The following is a 25,491-nucleotide window of genomic DNA, read 5'->3' as shown; positions in this document are numbered from 1 at the left end:
CCACAGTCTACGTGACCGCTCCCCTACTGGGGGTCTCTCCTGCTTCCTGGTCTCAGCGGTGATCCTAGATATTACAAATAAGACTGCTATAAACATCCGTGTGCAGGACCCTGGGCGACATCTGTTCACGTACCATGGAGCAGGTTGAATTGCATGTAAAACATGTCTTTGTTTTGTTTTGGGGGGAGGGGGTCTCTGGAGCTGTACTCAGAGGCCCCCGGGAGCTGCCCCTGGCATACTTGGTCAGGAGTCGCTCAGGTCCAGCAGTGCGATCTCAGTTTCTCCCTTTCCTATGCTGCCTACTTTTAAGATATTGTCGAGGGGCCGGAGAGACAAGGGTTGGAAAGGGCTGGAGCACAAGCCTTACATGCTCAAGATCCCAGGCTCAATCCCCAGCTACCAGGGCCCCAGCTACCCTGGACACTAAGCAGACTGGGGGGGTGAGGTGGGGGCTTGGCGGGGGGCGGGCAGAAATCTTACAAGATACGCCAAACTGGGCTGGAGAGATAGCACAGCAAATAGGGCGTTTGTCTTGCACTCGGCCAACCCGGGTTCGATTTCCAGCATCCCATATGGTCCCCTGAGCACAGCCAAGGGTAATTCCTGAGTGCAGAGCCAGGAGTAACCACTGTGCATCGGCCGGGTGTGACCCAAAAAGAAAAAAAAAAAGATACACCAAACTGCCTATAATGATGGCTCATGGATTCTTGTTAAAATTATACATATTCCCACAGGAAAAAGAAAGCACTAGAGACAGGCTTCTAATTTTGGGGGCGGAGGACAGAGGGGATGGTTGGGATCACACCTAGAGGTACTCAGGCGTTACTCCTGGCTCTGCACTCAGGAATTACTCCTGGTGCAAGGGGACCACATGGAATGCCGGGGGTTGAACCCAGGTCTGCCGTGTGCAAGGCAAGCGCCCGCCCCGCTGCACCATCCATCTCTCTGGCCCCCCCAGGATCTTATTGTACCCTCTGGACACCAGGAGGCAGAGAAATACCAAAATTCCCCAGGCCTTTCACCCACTCTGCTCTGTGGCTTGTGGTTTTCAATCAGGTAAGGCCAGCGGGGCTCCGCAAATTCATCCAAAAAGATAAGACGTGCACAGACAGGGGTCTGCTGTGTATTTCCATAGCTCACACACAAGGGAAGAGTGGGGCACCCCGCCCACCCCATGCCCACCTGAGCAGTCGCCCAAGCAACACTGACTGCACTCGAATGCCAGGGCCTGCGGGGAGGAGGTGGGAGAGTTCCAGGCCAGGAAAAAGGGAAGGGAAGGCACAGAGGCCGGAAGGCCAGGTGCAGGCTGACCACTGGGACAGCAGGAGCCGGATGCACTGGGGGGAGGCAGGTCAGGAAGAGGGGGGCTCTAGAGAGAGGCCCCAGTACACGGGAAGTGTCAGGAGGTGAAGGGAGTGAGGGAAGACAGAGGAAGGGTCGGGAGAGAGAGACAGGCCAAGCCCGGGCGGCAGAGCTGCACCCACAAAGGGCTCAGGGCTGCCACTGACCGACGTGGGCTGCCCCTATGGGACTGCCCCACTGACAGCCTCAGGGGAGACAGGGGACCACCGGGTACGCAAGTTCTCCCTCCCAGGCTGGCCTGCTGCCCCCCAGGAGTCTGCAAAGGGCAGCCCATGCGTCGGCAACCTTCTGAGTATTAAGGGAAGAAATAAAGCCCATGGCAGAGACGACCCACGCTGATCCCAGAGACCAAGGCAGGGCTGGAGAGTCGCCTTGTGGGCCAAGTGCGCACTCTGCGTGCAGGAGGCTGGGCCTGGATCCCCCGCGCTGCTCTGGCATCCAGTTATACCACTAAGGGGCCGTGACGGTTTCTGATGCGTGCCGGCCACCATCCTAGCAGATCTGGGCCGTCTCCCCCGCAGGCTCACCACTCCGTGATCGACACCTCTACCTGGGGCTGGCCTGGGCCCAACAGCAGTTCCCCGCTAGGCAACAGGGGAGAAGAAGTTTTTTCCAAACAGAATCTGTGGGATCTCAACTATATCCCTAACAGACAAAAGGGAACCGGGCAAAGCCCTCCCCCGCCTCCTGGCACGTCCTGGCCTCCTCTGCCACGGTTCCAGGAAGATTCTTTGAGACTAATAACACGGCACAACTGATCGAATGCAGACGCCACCCAGCCTGGCCCGGGCAGCAGTCCACGCGAAATAAGCGGTCCCAAATTGGCATTAAATCATCATCTACACATCCACGCCAAGAAACAAATCTGCTTTTGGAACCGCAGCACCTTTCCCTCCCTTGCAGAGAGGCTGGATTTAACAACAAGAAGGCAGCGAAGCAACTTTGCTTTGAGAATTCCTGTCTCCCTCCGTTCAACATCGGACGGATGCTGAATCTGTCTGAATCCCGTTCAGCTGAACCCGTGCCAACCCAGGTGACAATAGAGGCAGCACTTTGGGTTGTTATAAAAAGGCCCCAAGGCCGCAGAGACAGCACAGATATGAGACGCTTATCCGGGAACGCGACCAAGCCCAGTTCGATCCCTGGCACCACAGACGGTCCTACAAACATCACCGAGTATGACCCCAAAACTTACTAAAATACTAAAACGATATGGCTCCTCTGGGTGTGACCCGACACCCCTGGATCACAGCTGGCTCTGGGAGGGCGACCACCCCCCAGTGAGAAAGGCAGGGCCCTCCTGGAGCCGGCCCACCTGTGGACACCGATGGGCAGCCATCATCTGTAGCCGGAAGCTGGGCATCCCATGGGATGGCAGAGGCACAAACCACCTGCTGTGCTGGTGAGGTGAGGCGAGGGGCAGAGGATCTAGCCTATATGGGAGCACGGCTGAATCTAGGGTAGGTGGGAGCACGGCTGAATCTAACCTAACTGGGAGCACAGCTGAATCTAGAGTAGGTGAGAGCACAGCTGTGTCTAGGCTAGATGGGAGCACCGTTTATCTAGGCTAGGTAGGAGCACGGCTGAATCTAGCCTAGGTGGGAGCACGGCTGAGTGAGATTTCTGACAGGCTGGAGGTTGCAGTTGTGGACCTGGACAGCTAAGGGACAGGGAGAAGGGGCTGGGCGGGAGCCCCTCTGTCTTCTTCCTCCCAGCCACACCGGGGGCTCACACTCAGGGCCACTGATCAGGCTGGCCACGCACGCCATGCACTGACCCAGCATATCCACCAGGTGACAGACATTCAAGCATCCCAGGGGCTCCGACAGCAGCTCCGGGTCAGGCCCCAGGAAGTAGACCAGGCGGCAGGCAGAATCCCCCTGCTCCCCCCCCCCCAAGACCCTGCCTGGGCCTCCCTCAGGCACCTTGCACATCCCCAGGCTGACACTCTCACCAAGCCACAAAGGAAGTACTTAAGGCCATTCTGGGCTGGGGGGATTGCGTGAGCTACTTTCTTTGCCCAGGGGTTGCTCAAAACCAACTTTGTGTCCCTTCAGGCAGCAGGAAAGGAAGCGCTAGTGTGTGTGCCCAATCTCTGCCCAGACTTCCCCTGACCAGACCACCTCAGGCTTACTTCTGCAGCAGAGAACTTGTTCCATGGTGCAGGTGGGGGTTAAGAGTTCAAGTCCCACCCCTGCCCCTTCTCCCTGTCCCTTAACTGTCCAGAGCAAGCCCGCCCCCAAGTTCTCAGCCCCACGCCCATGTCCTCTCTGACCTTCACTCTTCTGAGGAGCTCCTGTTGCAGCTCCAAATGGAGCAAGAGGAGAGGGAGCAGGGGGTGTTGGCTCAGGGAGGCAGCTCCCTCCCAGGAGTGCTAAGAAGGTAGTGATGCTTGGACAACTTTGTGAACACACGGAAAACTCCTGCAGAAGCCAGAGAGTGATCCCTGAGTACAGAGCTAGGAGTAAGTCCTGAGCACCACCAGATAGCATAGCGGGTAGGGTGTTTACCTTGCACATGGCTGACCCAGGTTCAATTCTCATTACCCCAGACCCTCTCCCAAGCCCCACCAGGAGTGATCCCTGAGCAAAGACTCAGGAGTGCCACTAGGTGTGGCTCAAAAAGCAAATAATAGGAACTTCTCTACCATCTATTTTCAAAGGGTGAAATGCATCTCAAGCGTGCTGCTATAAAAAAAAATAAGAAACCACATCACAGTAAAGAAAACAAAAAAATATATACCTAGCCAAATGCAAGGGTAAAATTAAGTGTGTATTCACAACATAAAAACGGGGGAAAATTAAAAACACAGAAGAACAGCACTGTCCACAGAACTTTTTCTGCAATGAACATGTTCTATGCTATTTTGTATCACCCCTTAGGGACAGCTCAAGTGAATTCTGAGCACTTCAAACGTGACTTAGAAGCTAAGTCACTGAATTTTCCTTTAATTACTTGCATTGTACTAAGCTCTACAGGGGCTAGGGAGATAGCTCTACAGGTTAAAATAAATACTTTGAATGCTGGAGTCTGGTTTGGTCCCTGACTCTGCTCGGTCCCCAGCTCCACTAGAGTGACACCCCCGCCTCCCCAAGCACTGCCAAGCACACAAACATACATAAAAACCAGTGCTGGAGGACTGGAAAGGTAGTACAGCAGGTAGGGCCATTTGCCTTGCACGCGGCCGACCCAGGTTCGATCCCCGGGATCCAATATGGTCCCCCAAGCACCGCCAGAAGTTAATTCCTGAGTGCAGAGCTAGGAGGAACCTCTGAGCAACGCTGGGTGTGACCCAAAAAGAAAAAAAAAAAAAAACAGTGCTGGAAAGATAAAACACAGGATTAAGGTGCCTGCCTTGCACATAGCCAACCCCAGTTCAATGCCCGCCAGTCCACACTGTTGGTCCTCCCAGCACTGTGAATAGTGATCCCTGAGTACAGAGCCAGGAGTAAGTCCTGAGCACCACCAAGTGTGACCCCAAAAGAAAACAAAACCAAAACCAAATAAATGAAAGAATTAAATAATGTCCAGTGTATCTTGGACAACAGAATTTCACAGTTTTATCTCACGACACAGACCAGTTCTTAGTATAATAGTAAATAAGTAAAAGAAGAGACAATCATGCAGTATGTACCACATTGTTTGCTATTCAGCTTTTTCTTCCTCGCCCCCGTGCCAGGAATACAACTCCCGGCCACATACATGCGAAGCATGCATTCTACCACTGAGCTATATCCCTGGTCCTGGAAAGGTGCTGAGAACTAGGTGCTAAGTCTTTGGATGGTGGGGGGGAGTGGTCGCACCTGTGCTCAGGGTTTACTCCTGACTCTGTGCTCAGGGATCCCTCCTGGTGAGCTCACGGGACCATATGGGGTGTCAGGAGACAAAAATGAGTTGGCTGCATGCAAGGCAAGTGCCCTGCCCATTGTACTATCTCTCTGGCCCCTGATGTGATTCCTGAAGCTCTCCTGAATCTTCCAAAAATATAATACTGAAAATCACTACCTTCAAAATTTCAAAATTAGCAAGCAGTATTTTGTTTGGTTTGGGGGGGGTGTGGAGGGTGTGGACTGTGGGGGATGGGGCCACACCTGGCTGTGTTCAGGACTTACTCCTGGCTCGGTGCTCGGGGATCACTCCTGGCAGGATTCAGAGATCCTATGTGGTACCAGGGACTAAACCAGGGTTGCCTCATAAGAAGTGGGCTTGGTTTTGTTTTTCAAATATGAGAGGCCTGGGCTGTGGGTCGGTGAAGGTACATGCCTTGCATGTGCAAGGTCCTGGGTTCAATCGCTGGTACCTGAATGTCCACTGCTGCTCCCTCCATGCTCCCACCCCCCACCGAATTCCCTGAGCACCTCCGGAAGAAGAGACCCACTGAGCAAGCCCCCCCCCCCGCCCTTAGGCGCCTGCGCTCACCGTGCTTCCTTCGGTCATGCTGTTTTCTGCCCAGAGTGTAGAAATCCCAGGGTTCGAGAACGCCTGTCTTTCCACTCAGCAATCCTTCACGCCATGCCCCACATCTCCCCACCTATCCCAGCAGGATCCCAGAGAACACACCGAGCCAGCACCTTAGAGCTGACTCATCACATCCCCCCATCTCCCCGATCCCCGTGGAGCAGGGCAACCATCGGGAGGAACAGTATTGTGTCAGCCAAGAAAATGGGAGGCAGGAAGATTCCTTCGTCGGGAGCTCCAGGGTCATAAGCGTTGGTTATCTGCAGTTCTTCTGGTTTCGACATCTCACTCCGGAAACTTTCAGATATGCAGAAACGTTGAAGGGGAGCACCCCCGTGCCTGCAGCCTGCACCCCCATCCTCCAGCTGCTACCATTCAACCTGACCATGCATTGAGGTGCTTACCTGCCGTGTTCCCCACTGTAAAGTTACTCTTTCTCCTTGTAATTAAGGAGAAGTAGGAGGGAATACTTTGAGATTAATATCCCATTCTTCATCCTCTAATTTTTTTTTTCATTTTGGTCCATTTTAAATAACCACTAATGATTCTAACTTGAAACAATGACCTCAAGGGTCTTTTGAAGCAGGGGCCTTTCTTAGGGTTCCTACGGGTGCTCGGGGAGCTGCGGTGGGGGCCACAGCTGGTGGTGCTGGGGATGGAAGTCAGGGCCTCTGGCAAGCCAAGCTGGTGTCCTACCCGTGCACCATCTCCCTGGTTTTGAAGAGAGCTTCTCAAGCCAGCATCGAACATCCCAGTGCTTGAGTCTACCATCGCTCTTCCTCGTCGGAAGGCTCAAAACTGTACTCATCTCCCGGGATCTTTGCATAAACTTTAACAACTAGAATAAATACCAACCCTGGCAAAGAGTTCTAAACCCATTTGCAACCTGAATATTATATTTATATCACTATGCCCTCTCCTCCGTCCGATTATTCCACATTCCATCCTGACACTGGTTCCTGTTTCCTCCAGCCCCTCCAAATCCCCAGTCAACATCCGGCCCCCAATTTGCTTTTCTCCTGCCTCTTTCCTTCCATTTCACCCTGGGGCCCTCTGATCTCTCGAAGAGGGCTCAGCTGAGTTCCTGGCTGCCTCCACTTCTCAGCTAACTTAGGGCTGCCACATGAAACACAGGATGGTGCATGGTTCAATTCGAACTTCAGAGAAGCAGTGAATATTTATTTATTTGTTTATTTATTTGTTTTTCTTTGGGGGGAGGGCTGGAGCAATAACGCAGTGGGTAGGGTGTTCGCCTTGCACACGGCCGACCCGGGTTCGATTCCTCCACCCCTCTCGAAGAGCCCGGCAAGCTACCGAGAGTATCTCGCCCGCACAGCAGAGCCAGGCAAGCCACCCGTGGTGTATTCGACATGCCAAAAAAACAGTAACAACAAGTCTCACGATGGAGACGTTACTGGTGCCCACTCGAGCAAATTGATGAGCAACTGGATGACAGTGACAGTGACAGTTCTTTGGGGGGACGGGTCATATCCAGAAATGCTCAGGGGTTCCTCCTGGCTCTGCACTCAGGAATTACTCCCAGTGGTGCTTGGGGGACCATATGGAATGCCAGGGATTGAACCCGGGTCAGCCACTTGCAAGGCAAATGCCCTCCCTGCTGTCCTATCAGTTCGGCCTGCAGTGAAAAATTTTTTCTTTTTTTTGGTTTTTGGTTTTTGGCTTTTGGGTCACACCTGGCGATGCACAGGGGTTACTCCTGGCTCTGCACTCAGGAACCACCCCTGGCGGTGCTCAGGGGACCATATGGGATGCTGGGATTTGAACCCGGGTCGGCCGCGTGCAAGGCAAATGCCCTACCCGCTATGCTATCACTCCAGCCCCGTGCAGTGAATAATTTTTTAAACGTAAATATTTCCTCAGCATTGCACTACTCATTGTCTAGCTGAAATTCAAATTTAACTGGACGGCCGGACTTTTATTTGTTAAATCTGTCAACCTATCTCAAACATAAGAAACAGTGGACATGAACTTGCCCACACAATGGGTGAGCAGTTTACACAAAAATGATAAGCAGCTGAAATACTGAGCAGACTTTGTTATCCTTTTCTAGAGAGCGGTGTGTGTGTGTGTGTGTGTGTGTGTGTGTGTGTTTTAAACCGTTTTTAGCGAGCATAACAGACTGAAAAACCCACAACGCGTAACATCATGCTGTGCTGATTTGTCACAAAGTAAACAGTCCTGCCCGAGCACCAACTAGATCAGGAAGCAGCGTGCCACCCACCCCAGACTCAGGATTCACTACTGCCGGGCCACTGCGGGGGTCCTCCACAAGGTGGAACCGAAAAGAGTGGGTGTGGGCATGAATACGGGGCTCAGGCCCACCTCCGGCATAACTGTGGTTTCCTCCGCTGCCAGATGGGCTGGAATAACAGGCTGGTTCTCGGGGCCACAGCGAGGATTAGGCGTGCCAGCATGTCAGGGCCTCCGGCACATGGGAGGCACCCAGCAAACATTCATGTCCTCCCTCCCTCGCCCGGAAGCATGCTTCCTTTAGCGTCCTCCCAGGATGAAAACACATCAGCCACTCTCCCTCGCCACAGAACCTGCTGCCTCCGCCCTCGGGGCCTGCCAGTGCTCAGAACCAGCTCTCCCTCCCGTTGCTTCCCCAGTTGCACACTCACAGAGGGCATCCTCCCACCCGGGGGCAGCTCAGCCACATCCACACCTGAGCAGAAGGCCCAGCACCCCCGGCGTGCAGGCGGTCGGTACCTGCTAGACACCTGACTGAAAGGATGAACAAGCCCCTACAATCTGCATCTCCTCTGCCCAACCTGCTTCAGCTCACCCAGCACTTTCTCAATCCCCCCTGCTTGCCCTTCTGCCTGCCACCACAAAAGAGCCGAAAATCTCCGGCCCGATCGCAGGAAACACAGCAGGCTGTGGGCAGAGTAGACTTCTGGGGTGCGGAGCGGCTGAGAGATGAGTGAGGGGCCCCAGGGCAGAGAGAAGCCCCAAGCTCCACACGAGCCCAAAGCCGTAGTCCCTGGCAACCAGCCAGAGCCAAGGGTCCAGAGAGATGGGAGAGCAACTCACGGGGGTGAGCAAGTCTGAGTGAGGAGTTCCGTGGGCAAGGAATTCTGTGCAGAATCCTGAGTGGGGAACCTGTGTGGGGATCTGGGAGTGAGAATTCTGGGGAGGAATCTGGGAGCGAGAATTCTGTGGGGGGATCAGGGAGTAAGGAATTCTGTGAGGGAAGCTGGGAGTGAAGAATCCCGTGCGGGAATCTAGGCATGAGGAATTCTGAGTGAGAACTGGAGAAAGAAAGAAGAGCTTTTCTTCCGGGGCCTGTGGATGACTGGACCTGGTCTGTTCTAACAGGCTCAGTCTCTCTGCCGATGAGGGCAGATCTTTAAGAAATCTGCTGGGGACTGAAGCAAAGACCTTCTCACTCTCGGGGCCTTCGGACTTCCCATGTCCACTGCCCATTCTCTGCTTGGCGCTGGAGCGGAAGGAAGAGGGGCCTGTCAGGAAGCCCCGGAGAAGAGATTCCTGTTACATGGAGCGGGAGGGGGGTGGGGGGCGGGGAGGGTGTCTCAATTCTGAGTCTAAAATTACTGGTATAAAATTAGACTCTGGCTGGCCCTGCAAAGAAAGCCAGCCAACCAACCGGAGTGGACACAAAGTCTCCCAGAAGGTTCCAGAAACCAAATGGAACTGGCATTCACAACAAATAACTGGAAGGGGAAAAGACCTTGAATGCTGACTTCTGGACTCTTCCTCAGCTACACCCCTGGAGGCCCTTGAGCAGTACAATCCTCACCAGCGTGTCCAGTTCACCAAAAGGTTCATTTTCATCAGCTCGAAAGCTTTATAAGAAGGGTCTGTGTTCAAGTGACCATGTCTCTACAGAACGATGGCTGACTTCTTTGATTATTCTTCATTTCTATTTTCAGAACTTCCTATACTTAGCCGCTTGTTCTGATTTTGATTTTTTGTTTTTTTTTTTTGCTTTTTGGGTCACACCCAGCGATGCTCAGGGGTCACTCCTGGCTTTGCGCTCAGGAATTACTCCTGGCGGGTGCTTGGGGGACCATATGGGATGCCGGGGATCGAACCCGGGTCGGCCGCGTGCAAGGCAAACGCCCTACCCGCTGTGCTATCGCTCCGGCCCTTGTTCTGATTTTGAAATGGCAAGGATCACAGAAGACTTCTGTGTCAGAGGAAAGCTAATTTAGAAAACAAAAATAAACAGGGGTCATCGAGACAGTACAGCAGGCAAGGCGCTTGTCCTGCACGTGGCTGACCCGGGTTCAATGCTCCTTGTCCCCTGTGGTCCCCTAAGCTCCACCAGGAGTGATTTCTGAGCACCGAGTCTGAGCACCCCTGAGCTCAGAGACGGCCCCAGGCCACCTGGGCCTCTTCATGCTGCCTGGAGGCCACCCCCCACCCCCCACCCCACAGCCACTCTGGGCCAGGCCTCCTCTCCTGACAGGAAATGCTGTCTTCGAGTCTCTGACTACCGCCAGGAGACAGGTTCTCTTCGGGCGCTCTGCTCGCCTGGACTCGCTGAGCTGAGGTGGTTTTTAAGGCCCTGGGAGACTGGCTCAGCCACCACCAGCAGCAGCTCTGTCCTGCCCGCGCAGGCGCCTTCTTCCTCCAGAACACACCCGAGTCCCCCCCACAGCAGGCACGGGGCCTCCTCACGGGGCTCGCCCTGGGCAGAGGCAACTGCCCAGCTGGCAACTGGACCGGCTTTTCATGAAGATTCAACGAAGAATCTACCAGATGTTTAATTAAGCATTTGTGTGGTGATGGATAGATCAACTGCATTTGGCTTTCGGATGGGACGGGGTGGAAATGCTGATACTTCTCTTAGGGGGTGGGGTGGGGTGGAGTGGGGTGGGTTGGGATCACACCTGGTGGTGCTCAGGGCTGACTCCTGGCTCTGTGCTCAGGGGTCATTCTTGGTGGTGCTCCGGGGAGCGAACAGGGCCGGCTGCACGTAAGATAAGTGCCTTACCCCCTCTGCTCTCTCTCTGGCCCCTGGTATTTTTGGTAGACTAACACTGCGGACCAGAGAGACGGCACAACAGATGGAGCAGGTGCTTTGCACACAGGAGGCCTGGATTCAATCCCCAGCACCCTATGGTGCCCCCAGCACTGCCAGGAGTGACCAGTGAGACAGACCTGAGCACCGCCGGGAGAGCACCATTCATTGTAAGGGCTGGAATGACAGCACAGCGGGTAGGGCGTTTGCCTTGCACGTGGCCGACTGGCCGACCCGGGTTCGATTCCCAGCATCCCATATGGTCCCCCGAGCACCGCCAGGAGTAACTCCTGAGTGCAGAGCCAGGTGTGACCCGAAAAGAAAAAAGAAAAAAAAAAAAGCACCATGGTAAGAGTTTATAGGGTAAAGCAAGCACCACGGGCCACACCGGCTCCAAGCGCTACAGACTTCTCTGCTCTGTGCAGAAGGGAAATAATACCAGTCACCTGGTTTCCAAGGAGCCACACTTCAAAAGTCACAGCAAGTGAAATGAACTATCTTAGCTATCTAGGTCCCAGGCATTCTCATTTTAATACATCAAGAACATCAAAGTATGACTGAGCTATCTTACATTTATTTAATACCTAGCTTTCAAAATCCGGCGGGCATTTCAGATACAGATCACAGCTTAATTTGGACCAAGCCACTTCTGAAGAGCCTGGTAGCTGCTGGAGGCTAGTGACCCCCCTTCTGGCCAGTACAGAGAGTCCTCTCTTTGGTCCTTTCCATCCCATCCCCAGTCTGCAGATGAGGAAACTGAGGCCTGAGGATGATGACGGGTCCGCTCCTAGCAGGTGGAGCGGGGCCAGTGCACCCTCTGAAGTGGCTTTTCATTCCCCAGAGAACCCCTGCGATTCTGACTAAAACATGACAAGAACATCTCAGATGAGAAGATACACGTGTGCCCGCTGGCCCGGCACCTCTCTCAGCTCCCAGGAAAACTCCCCCAGGACTCGGGTGAGGGAGCGCTGCGGTCTCCACCCTTCCCCCTGGGAGGGGATCTGGGCGACCCCTGCTGCCCCTGTGGGGGGTGGGGGTGGAGGGGCTGGCTCTGTGCCCTGCACCCAGCCACAACACCTCCACCCCAAACACCCGCCCTCCAGGAGCACGGGAGAAAGAGGCCTTTCTCCACTGGCTACTCGGCCTCTTACCCACCCAGCACACACGCCCCACGCCCAGCTCCAGCGGGGCGGGAGTGGCGGGGAGAGCCGTGCAGCGAGTGAGTGCGCAGAGGAAGCCCTCACGAACTCCCATTCAGCCTCTTTTTTTTTTCTTTTTGGGTCACACCCAGAGATGCCAAGGGGCTACTCCTGGCTCTGCACTCAGGAATTACCCCGGCGGTGCTCCACGGGGGAACCATATGGGATGCTGGAAATCGAACCCTGGTCAGCCGCGTGCAAGGCAAACGCCCTACCTACTGTGCTATGGCTCCAGCCCCCTGTTCAGCCTCTTGAACTGAGCAGGAGCTCCGTCCAGAACAGCTGCCGAGGGAGGGAGTCACTGGGGCTTGAGAGTGGCTGTGGAGAAAAAAGGGTTCACTCACACAACTCCAGCTCCGGGTTCCAGAGTGCCACCCTTCGGGCGACCTCCCTGGCCCCTCTTTCCTCTCACTTTTCTCTCCTCTCTTTCCACTCTCCCCATTCTCTCTCTCTCTCTCTCTCTCTCTCTCTCTCTCTCTCTCTCTCTGTCTTTCTGTTTTTGGGGGGCGGGCAGATCCAGCAGTGCTGGGCTCTTGGGAGGACAGTTCCCGTGGTGTCTCCTGCATGACAGAAGCTCCTGACCTCTGTCCTCTGAACTACCTCCCAGCCCCTCGTTTGGTTGGTTTATTGGTTGGCTGGTTTTGGGGTCACCAGAGCTCAGGTGCTCAGAGCTCAGGGGCTCACTCCGGGCTCTGCACTCAGGGATCACTCCTGGCAGGACTCAGACTATACGTGGTGCTGGGGATCGAACCCGGGGCAGTCACATGCGAGGCTGGTGCCCTCTCCACTGTACTACTGCTCTGGCATCTCCCTCCTCATTTCTCAACGGCCAATCCACGTACCCTAAATTTCTTCCCCAAAGGAAGCTACCTGGATTTCAGAGGTAAGGCCGGTGAGGACTTATCCGAGCGAGAACGAGCCCTCTGACTGAGCACTGGGAACACACAGTGTGTGAGGCAGAGAGCCAGCTGGGCCACCCTGTCCACGCGCCTGCTGTGGGCATGGACGTCTCCACACCCCTCAATTCCACCCCATTTCTGCGTCCCTGCGGGGTCACTGGCACCTCTGCAGACCAACAAGGCCTCCAAGCTCAGGTTATGGGCTCCAACCCTGCCTCCCCCTGCCACACACACACACACACACACACACACACACACACACACACACAGAACGAGGCGCGTCCCACTTCTAACAGAGTCACCCCAGAGCTAGGAGTCCCCTCCCTGGCAGCAGCCCTAAATCCAGACAAGAAGGGAGACCTTGGCCCTGGGGAGGGAACAGAACTGCAACCACAGGTGAGGGAACGGCAGGTAAAAAAAAAAGCCGGGGGCAGAACAGGGAAGCCAGGTGCCCGTGAAATGCCACCCGCTCCCCTGCCACCAGTGCTGGTGGTGAAGAAAGCGGCTGGTGATTGCTCCGGCACCCAGCCTGGCGGTCAGCAGGCTGTCTGGAAAGCGTCACCTTCTGAACTCACAACCTCTCCGCATGGGGAAGCAACGGGAGCTCTGGGGGTGGGGCAGGGAGAGCGCAGTGGGACAGGGCGGGCCGCTGACGGCAATCACACCTCCCACCTGGCCCCCATGTCACATGTCACGGGAGCCAACTCGGTCACAACCGGGCTCCTGCCTGCTGAAAAGCCCAGCAGCGGCTCAGTGCCAGACGCAGACGGGGAAGTGGCTGTTCTAGACACAAGCTCCAAGCAGCCAGAGGCATGACTGCCACTATCCTGCCGTGACCCTCCTGTGCTGCCCGACTCCACCCCCCACACACGCACGCGCACACACACACACACACACACACCGGTTCACACCCGGACTCAAGGCACTGGTTTCCAGAGTTCTGCATCATCTCCCATGCTAACCTTGCGCCCTGCTCCTGAAGGTCAGAGAGCACCCTGGCAGGCTTCCAGAATTTTCCACATGCTATATATACCCACTTGTCCAGGGGGCAGTGGGGGGGGGGCGAGGGGGCAAGTGTCAAACAGAAGTCCCTGATAAGCTCTCGATGCCAATTAACTGGGACTAACCGGTACGTGTTCTCCTTGAATACACGGAGCCACGTCCCAGAACAAGAAAGGGCAGGAAGGAACACGGCCAAGTTGAAACTTAGGGTGCTCGGGACTTAAAAAAACATGTTAGCCCAGGGACCCTGCAGCCTTTCTCCTGGAACACGCCCCCGGAAGGTCTCCGGCTCCGCCACCGTCTTGGGGAGGTTCTGTGTCCAGCTGGTCTCCTGGGGAGGGGACAGATGGAAAACAAGACCGAGGGCAGATATAAATATTTACTGGCAAGCTCTGCCTGCCGCTGAGGCCTCTGAAACTCTGGAGGCTGGTTTTGTTGCAGGGGAAGGTTCCTGCTGAGTTGGCTGTGTGGACTCTTTTTTTTTTCTTTTTGGGTCACACCCAGCGATGCTGAGGGGTTACTCCTGGCTCTGCACTCAGGAATTACTCCTGGCGGTGCTCAGGGGACCATATGGGATGCTGGGAATCGAACCCGGGTTGGCCGCGTGCAAGTCAAACACCCTACCCGCTGTGCTATCGCTCCAGCCCGCTGTGTGGACTCTTAAGCAGCGTCGCTTCCTCCAGCACCTGGTTAGAAGCGGCCCTCCCTGCGCAGGGCCTGGGGTGTTGGGAAGGGGCGCACTGGTGTGACAGCTGCGAGCGGCGGCTGCCCGACTCCTTCCTTCCACAAGGCCCTGTGTCCTCAAGGGGGGTGGGGGTGGGACACCAATCAACAGATGGAAAGGCCAAGCGTGGCCGTGTCAAAAGGTCCTCAGAGAACTCTGGGTTCCTCCTGGGAAGACCAGGCCTGGCTTCCCGGTCACAAGGGGGAAGCGTGGACGCGTGCCAGTACGAGGAGGGCAGGAGCTCAGCCATCGTGGGCTGGGAGCCCAGGTCGGGGCAGGCAGCTGGCCAGGTTAGGGCTTCGCGGAGCTGGGCCGGAAGGTTCCAAAGACCAGGCCTGGGCCCTGCCCTGGGAAGGGGGCCCCAGGCTCGGGCACAGGCACTGGCCCGTGGGCCCTGCTAACAGTGAAACCTCTCGGGATGAAGGCCCAGAGCTCAGTCCATCCTTTGCCACCCCAAGAAGCCTCCAGAGAGAAATCCTGGCTGAGAGACCCAGTAGGTCAAGGTGGAGCTAACATCTCTGGAGGAGGGTGCAGAAGGCCACTGACCCCGCCGCAGCAGCCACCAGCACCCAGCCAGCAGGACTGACGGCCTCCCGGGCAGCCAAGGTCCAGCTGCATTCTGGTCACGGCACACTCTCCATCCACCGTCCCCCCCCACCCCCAACCCTGTCAGGAAACATCTTATGAAACTGTGTCAAAGCTTCAGCAGTTCCCTTCAAATCACATAATTGCTCACCAACTCCTATCCCTGTCAGAAGGCAGAACTGTGATTAGCCTCAGGTGTGGGAGACCGCGGCGGGCAGTGGGGTGGGGAAGGAAGGAGCCCACAGAGGCTGATTGCAAGGCGGGTTACTGTCGGGTGTTTGCTTGGCAAGCAACTCGTGGGTGCGTATCATCCATCAGTGAGGCACCAATTACATGCCTGTGGACCAGAGAGACTGGACAGAGGTTAAGCACTTAACTTGCAGGCAGCTGAAGCCTTCCTGATTTGAGGGGAAAATGACTGGGTATTTCTCCCCCAACGCGCGCAAGCTGTCTGACTTCTGGAGGGCTGGGGGGTCCCCCGTTCTCAGCTGTGAACTAGACCGGCGGAACTGGGAGTCTTGGGTGGCAAAAACTAGCTGCAGGCTCAGAAATTCACCTCCATGGTCACAGGGGCCCAGAGTCAGGAAGCCCAAACCAGGACCTGACACTGGCCGAACCAGAACAGGGACAGCAGTTCCCAGGTAAGCAGGGTCGAACACCAGCTGCGAACACCATCTCCCAGTGGCCATTCCCCGCCACCACCTTTGACTCCAGCACTTGGTTCGGGATGCACCCAAGGTGGGTGGACACAGCAGGGGGCTGGCGGGGCCCACCCAGGTGACTGTCCTAGGACCCTGGAGTGGTTGCTCCACCACGGGGCGGGCCTGAGGTGCTCCTTCCCCTGTTAAAAATGTTCCACAGGGGGCTGGAGCGATAGCATAGCAGGTAGGGTGTTTGCCTTGCACGTGGCCGACCCGGGTTCGATTCCCAGCATCTCATATGGTCCCCTGAGCACAGCCGGGGTAATTCCTGAGTGCAAAGCCAGGAGTAACCCCTGTGTATCGCCTGGTGTGACCCAAAAAAAGAAAAAAAATATGTTCCGCAATGGCCCTCACCTTCTCACCCTGGATGCCAAGCATCTACTGCTAACTAAGTCAGCCAAGCGGCTCAGAGGGCTGCAAGGTGAGTGCGGCCCAAGATGAAGACACGGGACGTGGGAGGCAGCAGCGGGGAGGGTGCGTGTTCCCGGGCTGGCCTGGTCCCTGGCGCCTCCTGACAAGGGTCACTCCTGCCTTAGGGCTCCACGGCAACTTTCTGGCAGGTCGCAAGCACTCTGCACACCACAGTGGAAAGGCACAGCCCACCAGGTCCCTGCAAGTGGGCCCGACCCTGAGAGCCAGGGCCTGTGGGGAATTCTGCTGTGGTGGCCCCGACCACCAGGTCTGAAGGAGCTGGGGCCCAACAGCGGGGGTGTCTCTGGGGGCACAGCCCTATCTGGCACTGCCATAGCTGCAGGGCCACCGCACCCTGTGGACCCCTTCTCAGGGCACCCACCAGACCTCGGGAGAAGCAGGGACACTACGGTGTCCCAGTTCAGGACGCGGCTGACCGGTGCATCCAGCCCCCGAGCTCCCTGCGGGGGGCTGGGGTGCCCACAGTACGGCTGGAGCTCCACGTCCACCTCGGTTCCCTCGCCCCCTTCGAAAGAGCCACGAGACACCAGAGTCCCAGCCCCCAGGGCCGTGTCTCTCTGCATCAGCTTCCTCATGAGGCTGGCTCGTGACAGGGGTGGGGTCGTGGTGTCCTTTGCCCTCAGAAAGGGCAGACATGGCCAGAGCAGGGGAAGGCACGGGACCCGGAGGAGGAAGAGGCCGGGAAAGATCAAACAACAGTCTCAACTGTCTCCATCCCCCCCTCCCGCTCCCCCACCCCCGGCTTCCTCTGCAGTGTAAACAGTGGCGCTAACACAGGAGCCGCACCTCTGGGCGGCGAGCACAGGTCCCACGAGGGCACAGCCACAGCTGGCGTCCGTTTCGAACCCCTTCCTCTCAGATAAAGGACACCAGCTGGCAGGCAGGAGTCATGGAGATGGGAGAGGGGACCCAGGGGCCCTCCCGAAGGCCAGGCGACACCACACCCTCCCCAGGGGGGCTGCAGGACCCCTCCCTGCCCACTCCCAACAGTCCTCCAGGCACAGCAGCTGTGGGCCTCAGGGTCAGACACACGCAGGACCCTGCGCCCAGCCTCTGCGCCTCCTCTGCGGGGCGTCCGGCTAAACCCACAGCGACTCTGGCGGCCGGCTCCTGGGACAGTGATGCAGTGAGAGACACCGTCTTTGGGACAGCGGGACCCCAAACAGAGCATGCTCTGGGCCAAATCCCCCAAGACCACCAGACCAAGAGAATGGGGGGGAGGGGGAATGAGTAGTCTTGGCACCTGGTTCTGGAAAGGGAGGGAGAGAAAGCAAGGGAGCCCGAAGAGAATAAGGCGGGAAAAGAACTGACAGAGATGGATGCTCAGACGAGAAACTTCTCAGGCCAGTTCAGAGAAGTTCGGTCTAGGGGCCCAGGGAGTGAGAACTCCAGAGGCTGGGCACATCCTTCGCGTGCATGAGGTGCCCAGGTCCGACCCCGTGCCACATGGTTCCCCCGAGCATGGCCTGGACCTGAAGCACACAGAGCTGGGAGAAGTCCTGCGTACTGCTGGTGTGGCCCCAAAGGAGAGCTGGGGAGGGGTGGGGAGGAAGAAAGGGCAGTGTCCATGCTGGTGCGGGCAAGCTCTCCCTTACAGGGGTCAGGAGTGGCCCCTGGCTCCGAGGAAAGCCCTGGTCCTGCACTCACATCCCTGCTGTCCATCAGGCACCAGCACTCGCCCCTCCTAGCACATGGACCCCCCCTGCCCCGGTGAGGGCGGCGGGGATGCAGGACACAGCCACACAGCCGTGCCGCTGAGCCCACTCGACATACCAGCAGACACGGGAGACTGCCCAACACGGGGTGCGGTCAAAGGCAGGTGGCCAGCCCCTACCCCCCCGGAGGCCGCCTAGCACCCCCCCACATGCTCCCTGTACCCCAACACCGACAAGAAACAGGAGGGAAGGAGACTCAGTCATCACTGCCAGCATTTCCGGCCTGCTGGACTTCCCACATGTGATGTGATGCTCAGTCAAACCCAGAACGTAGGATTCCACTCACACAAAATACCCAGAACGGGCCAATCCAGAGATGGAGATGGAGCACAGACGGGGGGAAACAGTGCTGGATATGGGGCATCTGGTTTAGCGGAAGAAAAAAGTATCTGGGGACCAGAGAGAGCTGGCCTTTGCGTGACAGCGTAAATGGACTCAAATGCTGTAGGTTGTTCCCTTCTGAATGGTTCATATTATCCAATGTTATCCCCCATTTAAAAAAAAAATCATAAAAATGGAAGATTTCCCCATCTGTCCAAGACAGTTTGGTAAAGCTTGTAAGAAGCATTATCTTATGGCTGGGGGGGTGCGGACTCAAATCCCTGCCCATCCTCCACCCAGGGGAAACTCTGGGGTCCAGAGTTTCCATTTTCACCTTCCTAAGGGCCACTTTCCTGGGGGGTAGATGGGCACCCGGGCACACCTGCGTCCAGGGCTGATGTGACTAGTAAACAGAGCAGGGAAGGTACAGCCCAGCCTGCACGACCCAGGCCCCCAGGGCTGCCTCGACTCTCCCTGTCCTTCCTCACGTCAAGCCTCTGCTTGAATGTCCCCTCCTCAAGGGGACCTTTCTAGCCACACTCACCCCTCAACTCTGTCCCCGCCATGTTCCTCACCCCGTCTCCTGCCCCGCTGCATGTTCTTGAGACGTCTCTCTCTGTCAGCTCGCTGTGCACCCCGCTGGCTGGAAGAGCCCCGAGAGGCACACAGGTCGGTGCCGAATAAACGCAGGGCACCCGGATGGATGAACAGCATTCGCACACAGCACCCGGGAAGCTGCCGCGTATATGAGCCCCCAAGAAAATAAAACTGCTGTTGTGTCAGTCAATGAACTTGAACTTAAAAGTTACACGAAAGGTGACTGTTTAAAGCCCACAGTATTTCCAGCTAAGTATTATTCCCCAAAGTGGGGTGGCAGAGGCGCGGGGTGGGGGTGGGGGGTAGAGAGATTTGCCATGCAGAAAACGGTTTGTCCACTGGGGCTGCGAGCCTCAGACTGAAACCTGTCAACAGCAGCGCCCCTGCCTCAGCTGTCCGTCCCATGGGGCGTGAGACGTTTCCTTCAGGCAGAAGAGAACACGGAGTTCGGTGCTCACTCAGATGCCACAAACCGGCCACCCGAGCACCTGGGGCAGATGGCCACTCTGAGCACAGCGCTGGGCAGGGGGGACGCCTTCTCCTTCCCCTTCCGGGGCACCCCTGCCCCCGCCACCCCACCAGGCCTGGGTGTCCAGGCTCTCACGCCTCAAACGGGGAAAACATGGCCCCAATTACTCAGAGTTCAAAATAAGCACAAACAGAAAACAACCCTCAGACTCTTCTAAAAATAGGCTGTCTTTCTAGTCAGCTCCCCGAAGAGACCACTACATCATTACTCAACAGAACTCAACGGCTCCGCGCTGCCTCGGAGCCCACTGTGCAGGGCAGGGGGGGTGGGGGGGAAGCCTGGAACCAAGCAGTCGCCAACAACTTGTGGTTGTGAAAAGAAAACAAAATAAAATCCGCAAGTTTGAGTAAAATCAGCAAGGAGCATCTTCCATGCCCCTGTGAGTTTTGGCTGTGGGTGTAACCTGGCTTCTGGCTGGAACCCGGTGGGGGGTGGGGGGGGCGGGGGAAGGAAGGGCTCTGTCAGGAGGCCCCTCTTGACGGGTCTCAAATTTCCCCAAATGTGAGGATCATCCCGCCAGCCCCTGAAAACGCAGACCCACCCAATGCTTCCAGTGCAGCTGTTCTAGAAGGCCTGGGAGTCTGCATTTACGGCCAATTTCCTAGTCAAGAGGTAGATGCTTACAGGTCCTGCGAAAACTCTTGGAGAACCACTTATCTTGAACATTCTTCCATGTTAGTGTGTGCCCTGTGTGCACGCTCGCCCATGCACACACGAGCGCGCACGCCCACACACGCACACGCACACACACGTGTGCACACACACACTCACCCCCGCAACTCACTCTCAGAGGGCCTGAGAGAGCCCCCGCCCTCACACTGCCAACCCACCAGACCCAGCAGTTGGTTCTGACTGCCAGAACCAACAGCAGGGGCACCTGAGAAGCCAATCCCGCAGGGACTGATCACCGCGAGGCGCCTGACATCATACCCCACACGCTTGAGATCCTAAGCAGTTCCCCTTTTTGAGCGCAGACATGAGCAACCCCCTCCCTCCCTCCCCGCTCACGGGCAACACCCACGGCAAGACCCCCTTTCCATGTGAGGCTGCTGTCAAGGTTCTGAATCAGAAGTTGTACTGGAAGGGGGGGGAGGCCCGCCACTCTGAGACTTCCAGCACCGCCCCCCACCGTGGGGATCACTTCATCCCAGTCACCCCAAATGTAAGGGCTCGCCCGTACCGTGGCCACCTCCACCATCAGCTTACTCACCAAAGTAATCGGCCTTGGGGTGGGCGTCCATCTCCCGCTCCAGTCGCTGGGTGAGGGCTTCTAACTTCAATTCGGCGGCCGAGGGCCCAAGCTCCGGGCCTGGGGGGGCGAGGGTCTGGCAGGGCAGCTTCACTCTGGGGGGGCTGGCACCCTCGGGGAGCACAGGTCCCAAGCTGCCATCCGGGGACCTGCCTGGGGGCCCTTCCTTACCCGACAGCTCTGGCGGGGTACCCATCGCTGGATGGACCAGGCTGGCAGAGCTGAGCTTGGGCCCAATGCCAGGGTCTGTGCTGCCCGGCCCTGGGGCTCCATCCGCCTGCAGACTGTCAGCTCGTGCCACCAAGGATGCCGCCGGGCTGGAATGGTAAGATTTGGGCCCATCCTGGAACCAAGGCGGAGGGTCCACGGAGGGTTTGGACATCAGGCCTGGCACATCCCTTCCCGGCCCTGAGACCGTTCGTGGATTCCCTCTTGGAGCCTCGGGGGCTGCGAAAGATGCAGTCCGGGTCTGAGCAGGCCCTAGGGGGGCCCCGTTCTCGGGGCCTGGGTAAGGCAGACGGGTGCTGACCCTCTGGGAGGAGGCAGTGGCCCACAGGCCCCCCACGGCCCCATCGTGGCCACTCTCAAACCCCCGGCCAGAGCTCAGCAAGGGCTGTGGCTGGTACACAGGGTGGTCCCTGGAGGGTGCGGGTGGTGGGGGGTCAATCCCTCCAGGGCGAGGCCACTGGCCGCCTCCCGCCCTGATGCCAGGGGGCACTCCAGGTTCTGTGCTCCACTTGGGACTTGCCAAGGAGACGTTGTCGTAGTAGTCCCCGTGGGTCAGGCAGGCGGGATCCTCGCAGGGACCCGGGCGGGGGACAGGACCCTCCTGGGAAATGCAGTCCTGGCTGCCCAGCCGGGCGCCCCGGAGGAAGGGTCTGGGTGGCGCTGGGTGCACGGGCGGCCCCGCGGAGCCCACCGACGCCATCCCTGGGGCCCCGGTGGAGGCGGCCAGAGGGGGCTTGGCCGCACCGTCCCGAGCAGGCCTGCTGCCCGGGCGGCCCCCGCCGTTGGCCGGGCCGCAGCTGCCCCGGGCCAGGCTCTCCTCCTGCAGGCGCTGCTGCTGCTGCTGCTGGAGGTGGATCTTGGCCATCTTGGTGGCAAACACCCTGCGCGTCTCCTCGAACTCGGGGTTGTTGCCCGCCCCCTTGTCCACGCGGAAAAGTCCGTCCTTGGAAGCCTCGTACATGTTCAGGTCCTCGATGAACTTGCTGGCCTCCAGGCCCAGGTCGTCGTACTTATCCATGTCGCCGGGGGTCGGTCCGACGGGGCCGGGGCGCGGGGTGCGGGTGCTCAGGTCCGGCCCCGGGCCGGCGGGACGCTCATGCCCCGGGCGCGCGCGCTCGGGACCCCGGGACGCAGGCGGTGCCCACGTGGGGGGCGCGCGCGGTGCCCGCCGCCGCGCACGGCTCTCCTCGCCGGCTCAAACCATCGGATCAAAGAAAAGTCGCGGCGAAGTTGGCGGGGAAGCACATCCCCCGCGGGCCGGGCCGGACCCGCGCAGAGGCGGCCGCCGCGGGCCGGGGGCCGGGTCCCCGCCGGGGCCGGGGCCGGGGCCGGGGCGGGCGGCGCGGGCGGCGGCGCGGACACGTCCCGGACCCGACCCGGGAAGGCGGCGCGGGCGGCCTATTGTCCGGGCGGCGGGCGCGCGCGGGCCGGACGGCGGGACGCGGAAGTGAGTGCGCCGGACGCCGGGCCAGCAGCGCCCTCCCGGCCCGGCACGTCCCGGCGGGGCGCCGAGACTGGGGCGGAGCGGGCGGCCGCGGGGCGGGGTCAGCGCCCCACCCCACTCCACCCCGGCAGGCCCGCCCCCACTCCGCCGCACCCCGGCAGGCCCGCCCCCACTCCGCCTGTACCCCCAACAGGCCTGCACCCCACCGCACTCTGGCAGGCCCGCCCCCACTCCGCCCGCACCCCCCTCAACAGGCCGGCACCCCACTCCACCCCACACTCACTCCATCCCCCTGGCAGGCCCGCCCCCACTCCACCCACACCCCCAACAGATCTGCACCCCACTCCACCTACTCCCTTGGTAGGCCCGCCCCCACTCCACCCACACCCCCAACAGGCCCGCCTCCCACTCTACCCACACCCCCAACAGGCTGGCACCCCACTCCACCCCTGGCAGGCCTGCCACCCACTCCGCCCTTACCTCCGGCAGCCCCACGCCCCACTCCACCCGCACCCTCCTCCAACCAACCCCACCCACACTCCACACCACCCATCCTGCCGGCCAGCACCCCCAGAACTCACTCCAAACCTCCCAGCATGGCTACTTCCCCCTCCAGACACCATCCTGCACTACTCTCTATCCTCCACCTCTCCCCTCCCCCAACACTCCCCCCCAGGTCCTCTACTCCACCCCCCCCAAGCTTGCAGATCTGTAGGAGTACTTGTGCAGGCTTCCCTGTCTCCCTCCTCAGCCCAGCTCCTGCGGCCCGAGATGCACAGCTAGGAGCTGGAGAGAGTTCTGAGGCCTCCAGTTAGTTGCATCCCTCTGCCTCAGTTTCCCAGGTAGGAAACTTACCCCTGGGGTTGCTCAAGGCCTCTCTTTCTAGGCAGTGCCTGTCCTGCTCAAAGTGAGCAGTTGGTGGCATGGGGTGGGTAAGGGGCTGGGGTGGCACCCAAGGGCTGCCCGGTCCTTTTTTGACAGGTAGAGAGAGAAGGCCTGGCCAGAGAAGGGTGAGAAGGGTGAGAGCCTGTTCCCGGGAACACACACAGTGTTTTGTGAGAAGGATGTCGGGGTCTGAGTTTGTATTTTCTGTTTTCATTTGCTCCTGGAGGTGCTGGTGCTCACGGCTCTGGGCTTGAGGTCATAGGATTGTGTGTTGCTGCAGAGGCAGCCAAGTCAGGGGCTCGCTAGATGAGAACCTTAACCACCAGGCCCTCTCTCCAGCCCCCAGAGCACAGACGTTTGAGGTCCTCATTGCAGAAATAAAAACGTGTGTCCTGGTAGTTGTTTACTCTCTCCTCTCTCTCTCTCTCTCTCTCTCTCTCACTCTGTCTCTCTCTGTCTCTGTCTCCTTCTCTTCCTCCCTTTCCCCCCAAGTTCTGGCTCCTGAGCCTCCCACTTGTTGGAAACTTCCCGGTAGCTACTCCAACTTGCCCCAGGAAAGGAATCATTTTCCACACAGCAGCTGGAGTGATCCTAAGGCAAACGCCACATGAGTTGCTTCCCTGCTCACACCTGCAAAGTTTACTCCAGTTTTCAACCAATAATGGCCTTCCCACTCCCAGAGTCACTTGCCTCCTCCCTCTGGCTAGCATCCCCTTGCTGGCTTGCTTTCCCTGCTGGAGCTTCCTGGGTGTGCCCAGAGCCTGCCCTTGAACTTCCTCCTTGGCCAGTACTTTCTTCCCTGGGGCCTTCTTTTTCAGACCCTATCAGTTACAATCCTGTAATTATTTATCTCTGTGAGTTTGGGAGTGATTGGTTGGTTGTCCAACCCCTTAGCACACATGTGCTTGCCCAGTGTCTGGCACCTAGTGAAGAAGAAGCAAATCAGTGAATCTGCCAGGATTATGACATGGAATTAAGAAGGGAATAGACAGGAAAGTGCTCAGTATCCTGTAAATACAAAGTACGGTTCACAGGCCATACTGTCTCTCCAGCCCTCTCTAATCTCTTTAAGGTGCTAGAGAAATAGTACAGGAGTTAAGTGCTTGTCTCACATGTACCTGACCCAAGACTGCTGCCTGGTACCACAAAGGACCCTCCGAGCATTGCAAGGAATAACCCCTGAGCACAGTCAAAATAGCCCTTGAGCACTGCCAGATATGGCCCCAAATCCCATCTGCTGCCCCCAAAGAAAGCTGCCCACTACCCACTTGTTCAAAGGTAATCATTATAAAGCAGTTCTTAGGTGTTCAGTAATTCTTTCTTTTTTTTTCTTTTTTTTTTTTGCTTTTTGGGTCACACCCGGCGATGCACTCAGGAATTACCCCCTGGCGGTGCTCAGGGGACCATATGGGATGCTGGGAATCAAACCCGGGTTGGCCGCGTGCAAGGCAAACGCTCTTGCTGTGCTACCACTCCAGCCCAGTAATTCTTGTTAATTAATAACCAGACTTACTCATAAACTTTTTTTTATGAAACTCTTCTTATGAAAAGTCACTTTCTTATGAAATTTTAGAACAACGTTCTCAAACAAGGCCCCAAACCAACAGTGCCAGCATCGGGTGGAATTGGTCTAGAAAAGCAGTTCCCAAACCTGAACTTGGATCAGACCGCCTTAAGGAGGGCTAGAGAGATAGTTCAGGAGCAAGGCACTTGCCGTGCATGCAGCCCGCCTCAATCCGAGCCCCAGCACCACCTACTGAGCCTCACCAGGAATAAACCCTGCGTATTCGACATGCCAAAAACAGTAACAAGTCTCACAATAGAGACGTTACTGGTGCCCGCTCGAGCAAATCGATGAACAACAAGACGACAGTGCCACAGTGCTACAGTGCTACTTTGGTGTGACTTAAAAATTTTTTAAATTCTATAAGAAGCTCTTTAAAACCCTGAGTGCCAGAAGAAGGATCAAGGGGTTTGATCCCTGACACTGCATGGTCCTGGTAGGCTCAGAGCACACCTGCTATGGCCCCCACAACAGTAAAAGCAAAATCCAAGCACTGCTGGGACCCAGCCGCTCCAGTTTCTGATTCAGCAGCTGAGGATGGGGGTGCTAAGAACCTGCAGGGCCCCAGGTAAGGCGGAGGCTGCAGTTC

At 57.5% G+C, this 25,491-nt stretch overlaps 1 protein-coding gene across 1 annotated transcript in view; it reads right to left on the bottom strand.

The window, feature by feature from the left end:
* The window catches only part of LIMD1 (LIM domain containing 1), a 56,352-nt gene extending 34,006 nt beyond the window's left edge, over window positions 1–22,346 (bottom strand). The window contains exon 1 of the mRNA XM_004614596.2: window positions 20,743–22,346. Within this exon, the coding sequence (XP_004614653.2) occupies window positions 20,743–22,027 (1,285 nt within the window). The 5' untranslated portion in view covers window positions 22,028–22,346. The remainder of the gene's footprint in view (window positions 1–20,742) is intronic.
* Between the last annotated feature and the right edge of the window lie 3,145 nt (window positions 22,347–25,491).

This window comes from Sorex araneus, chromosome 4, assembly GCF_027595985.1.
Source record: "Sorex araneus isolate mSorAra2 chromosome 4, mSorAra2.pri, whole genome shotgun sequence".
In the NCBI taxonomy this organism is placed as follows: Eukaryota; Metazoa; Chordata; class Mammalia; order Eulipotyphla; family Soricidae; genus Sorex; species Sorex araneus.
Note: the sequence above shows the minus strand (reverse complement) of the source record. Positions and strands in the feature narration are given on the sequence as shown.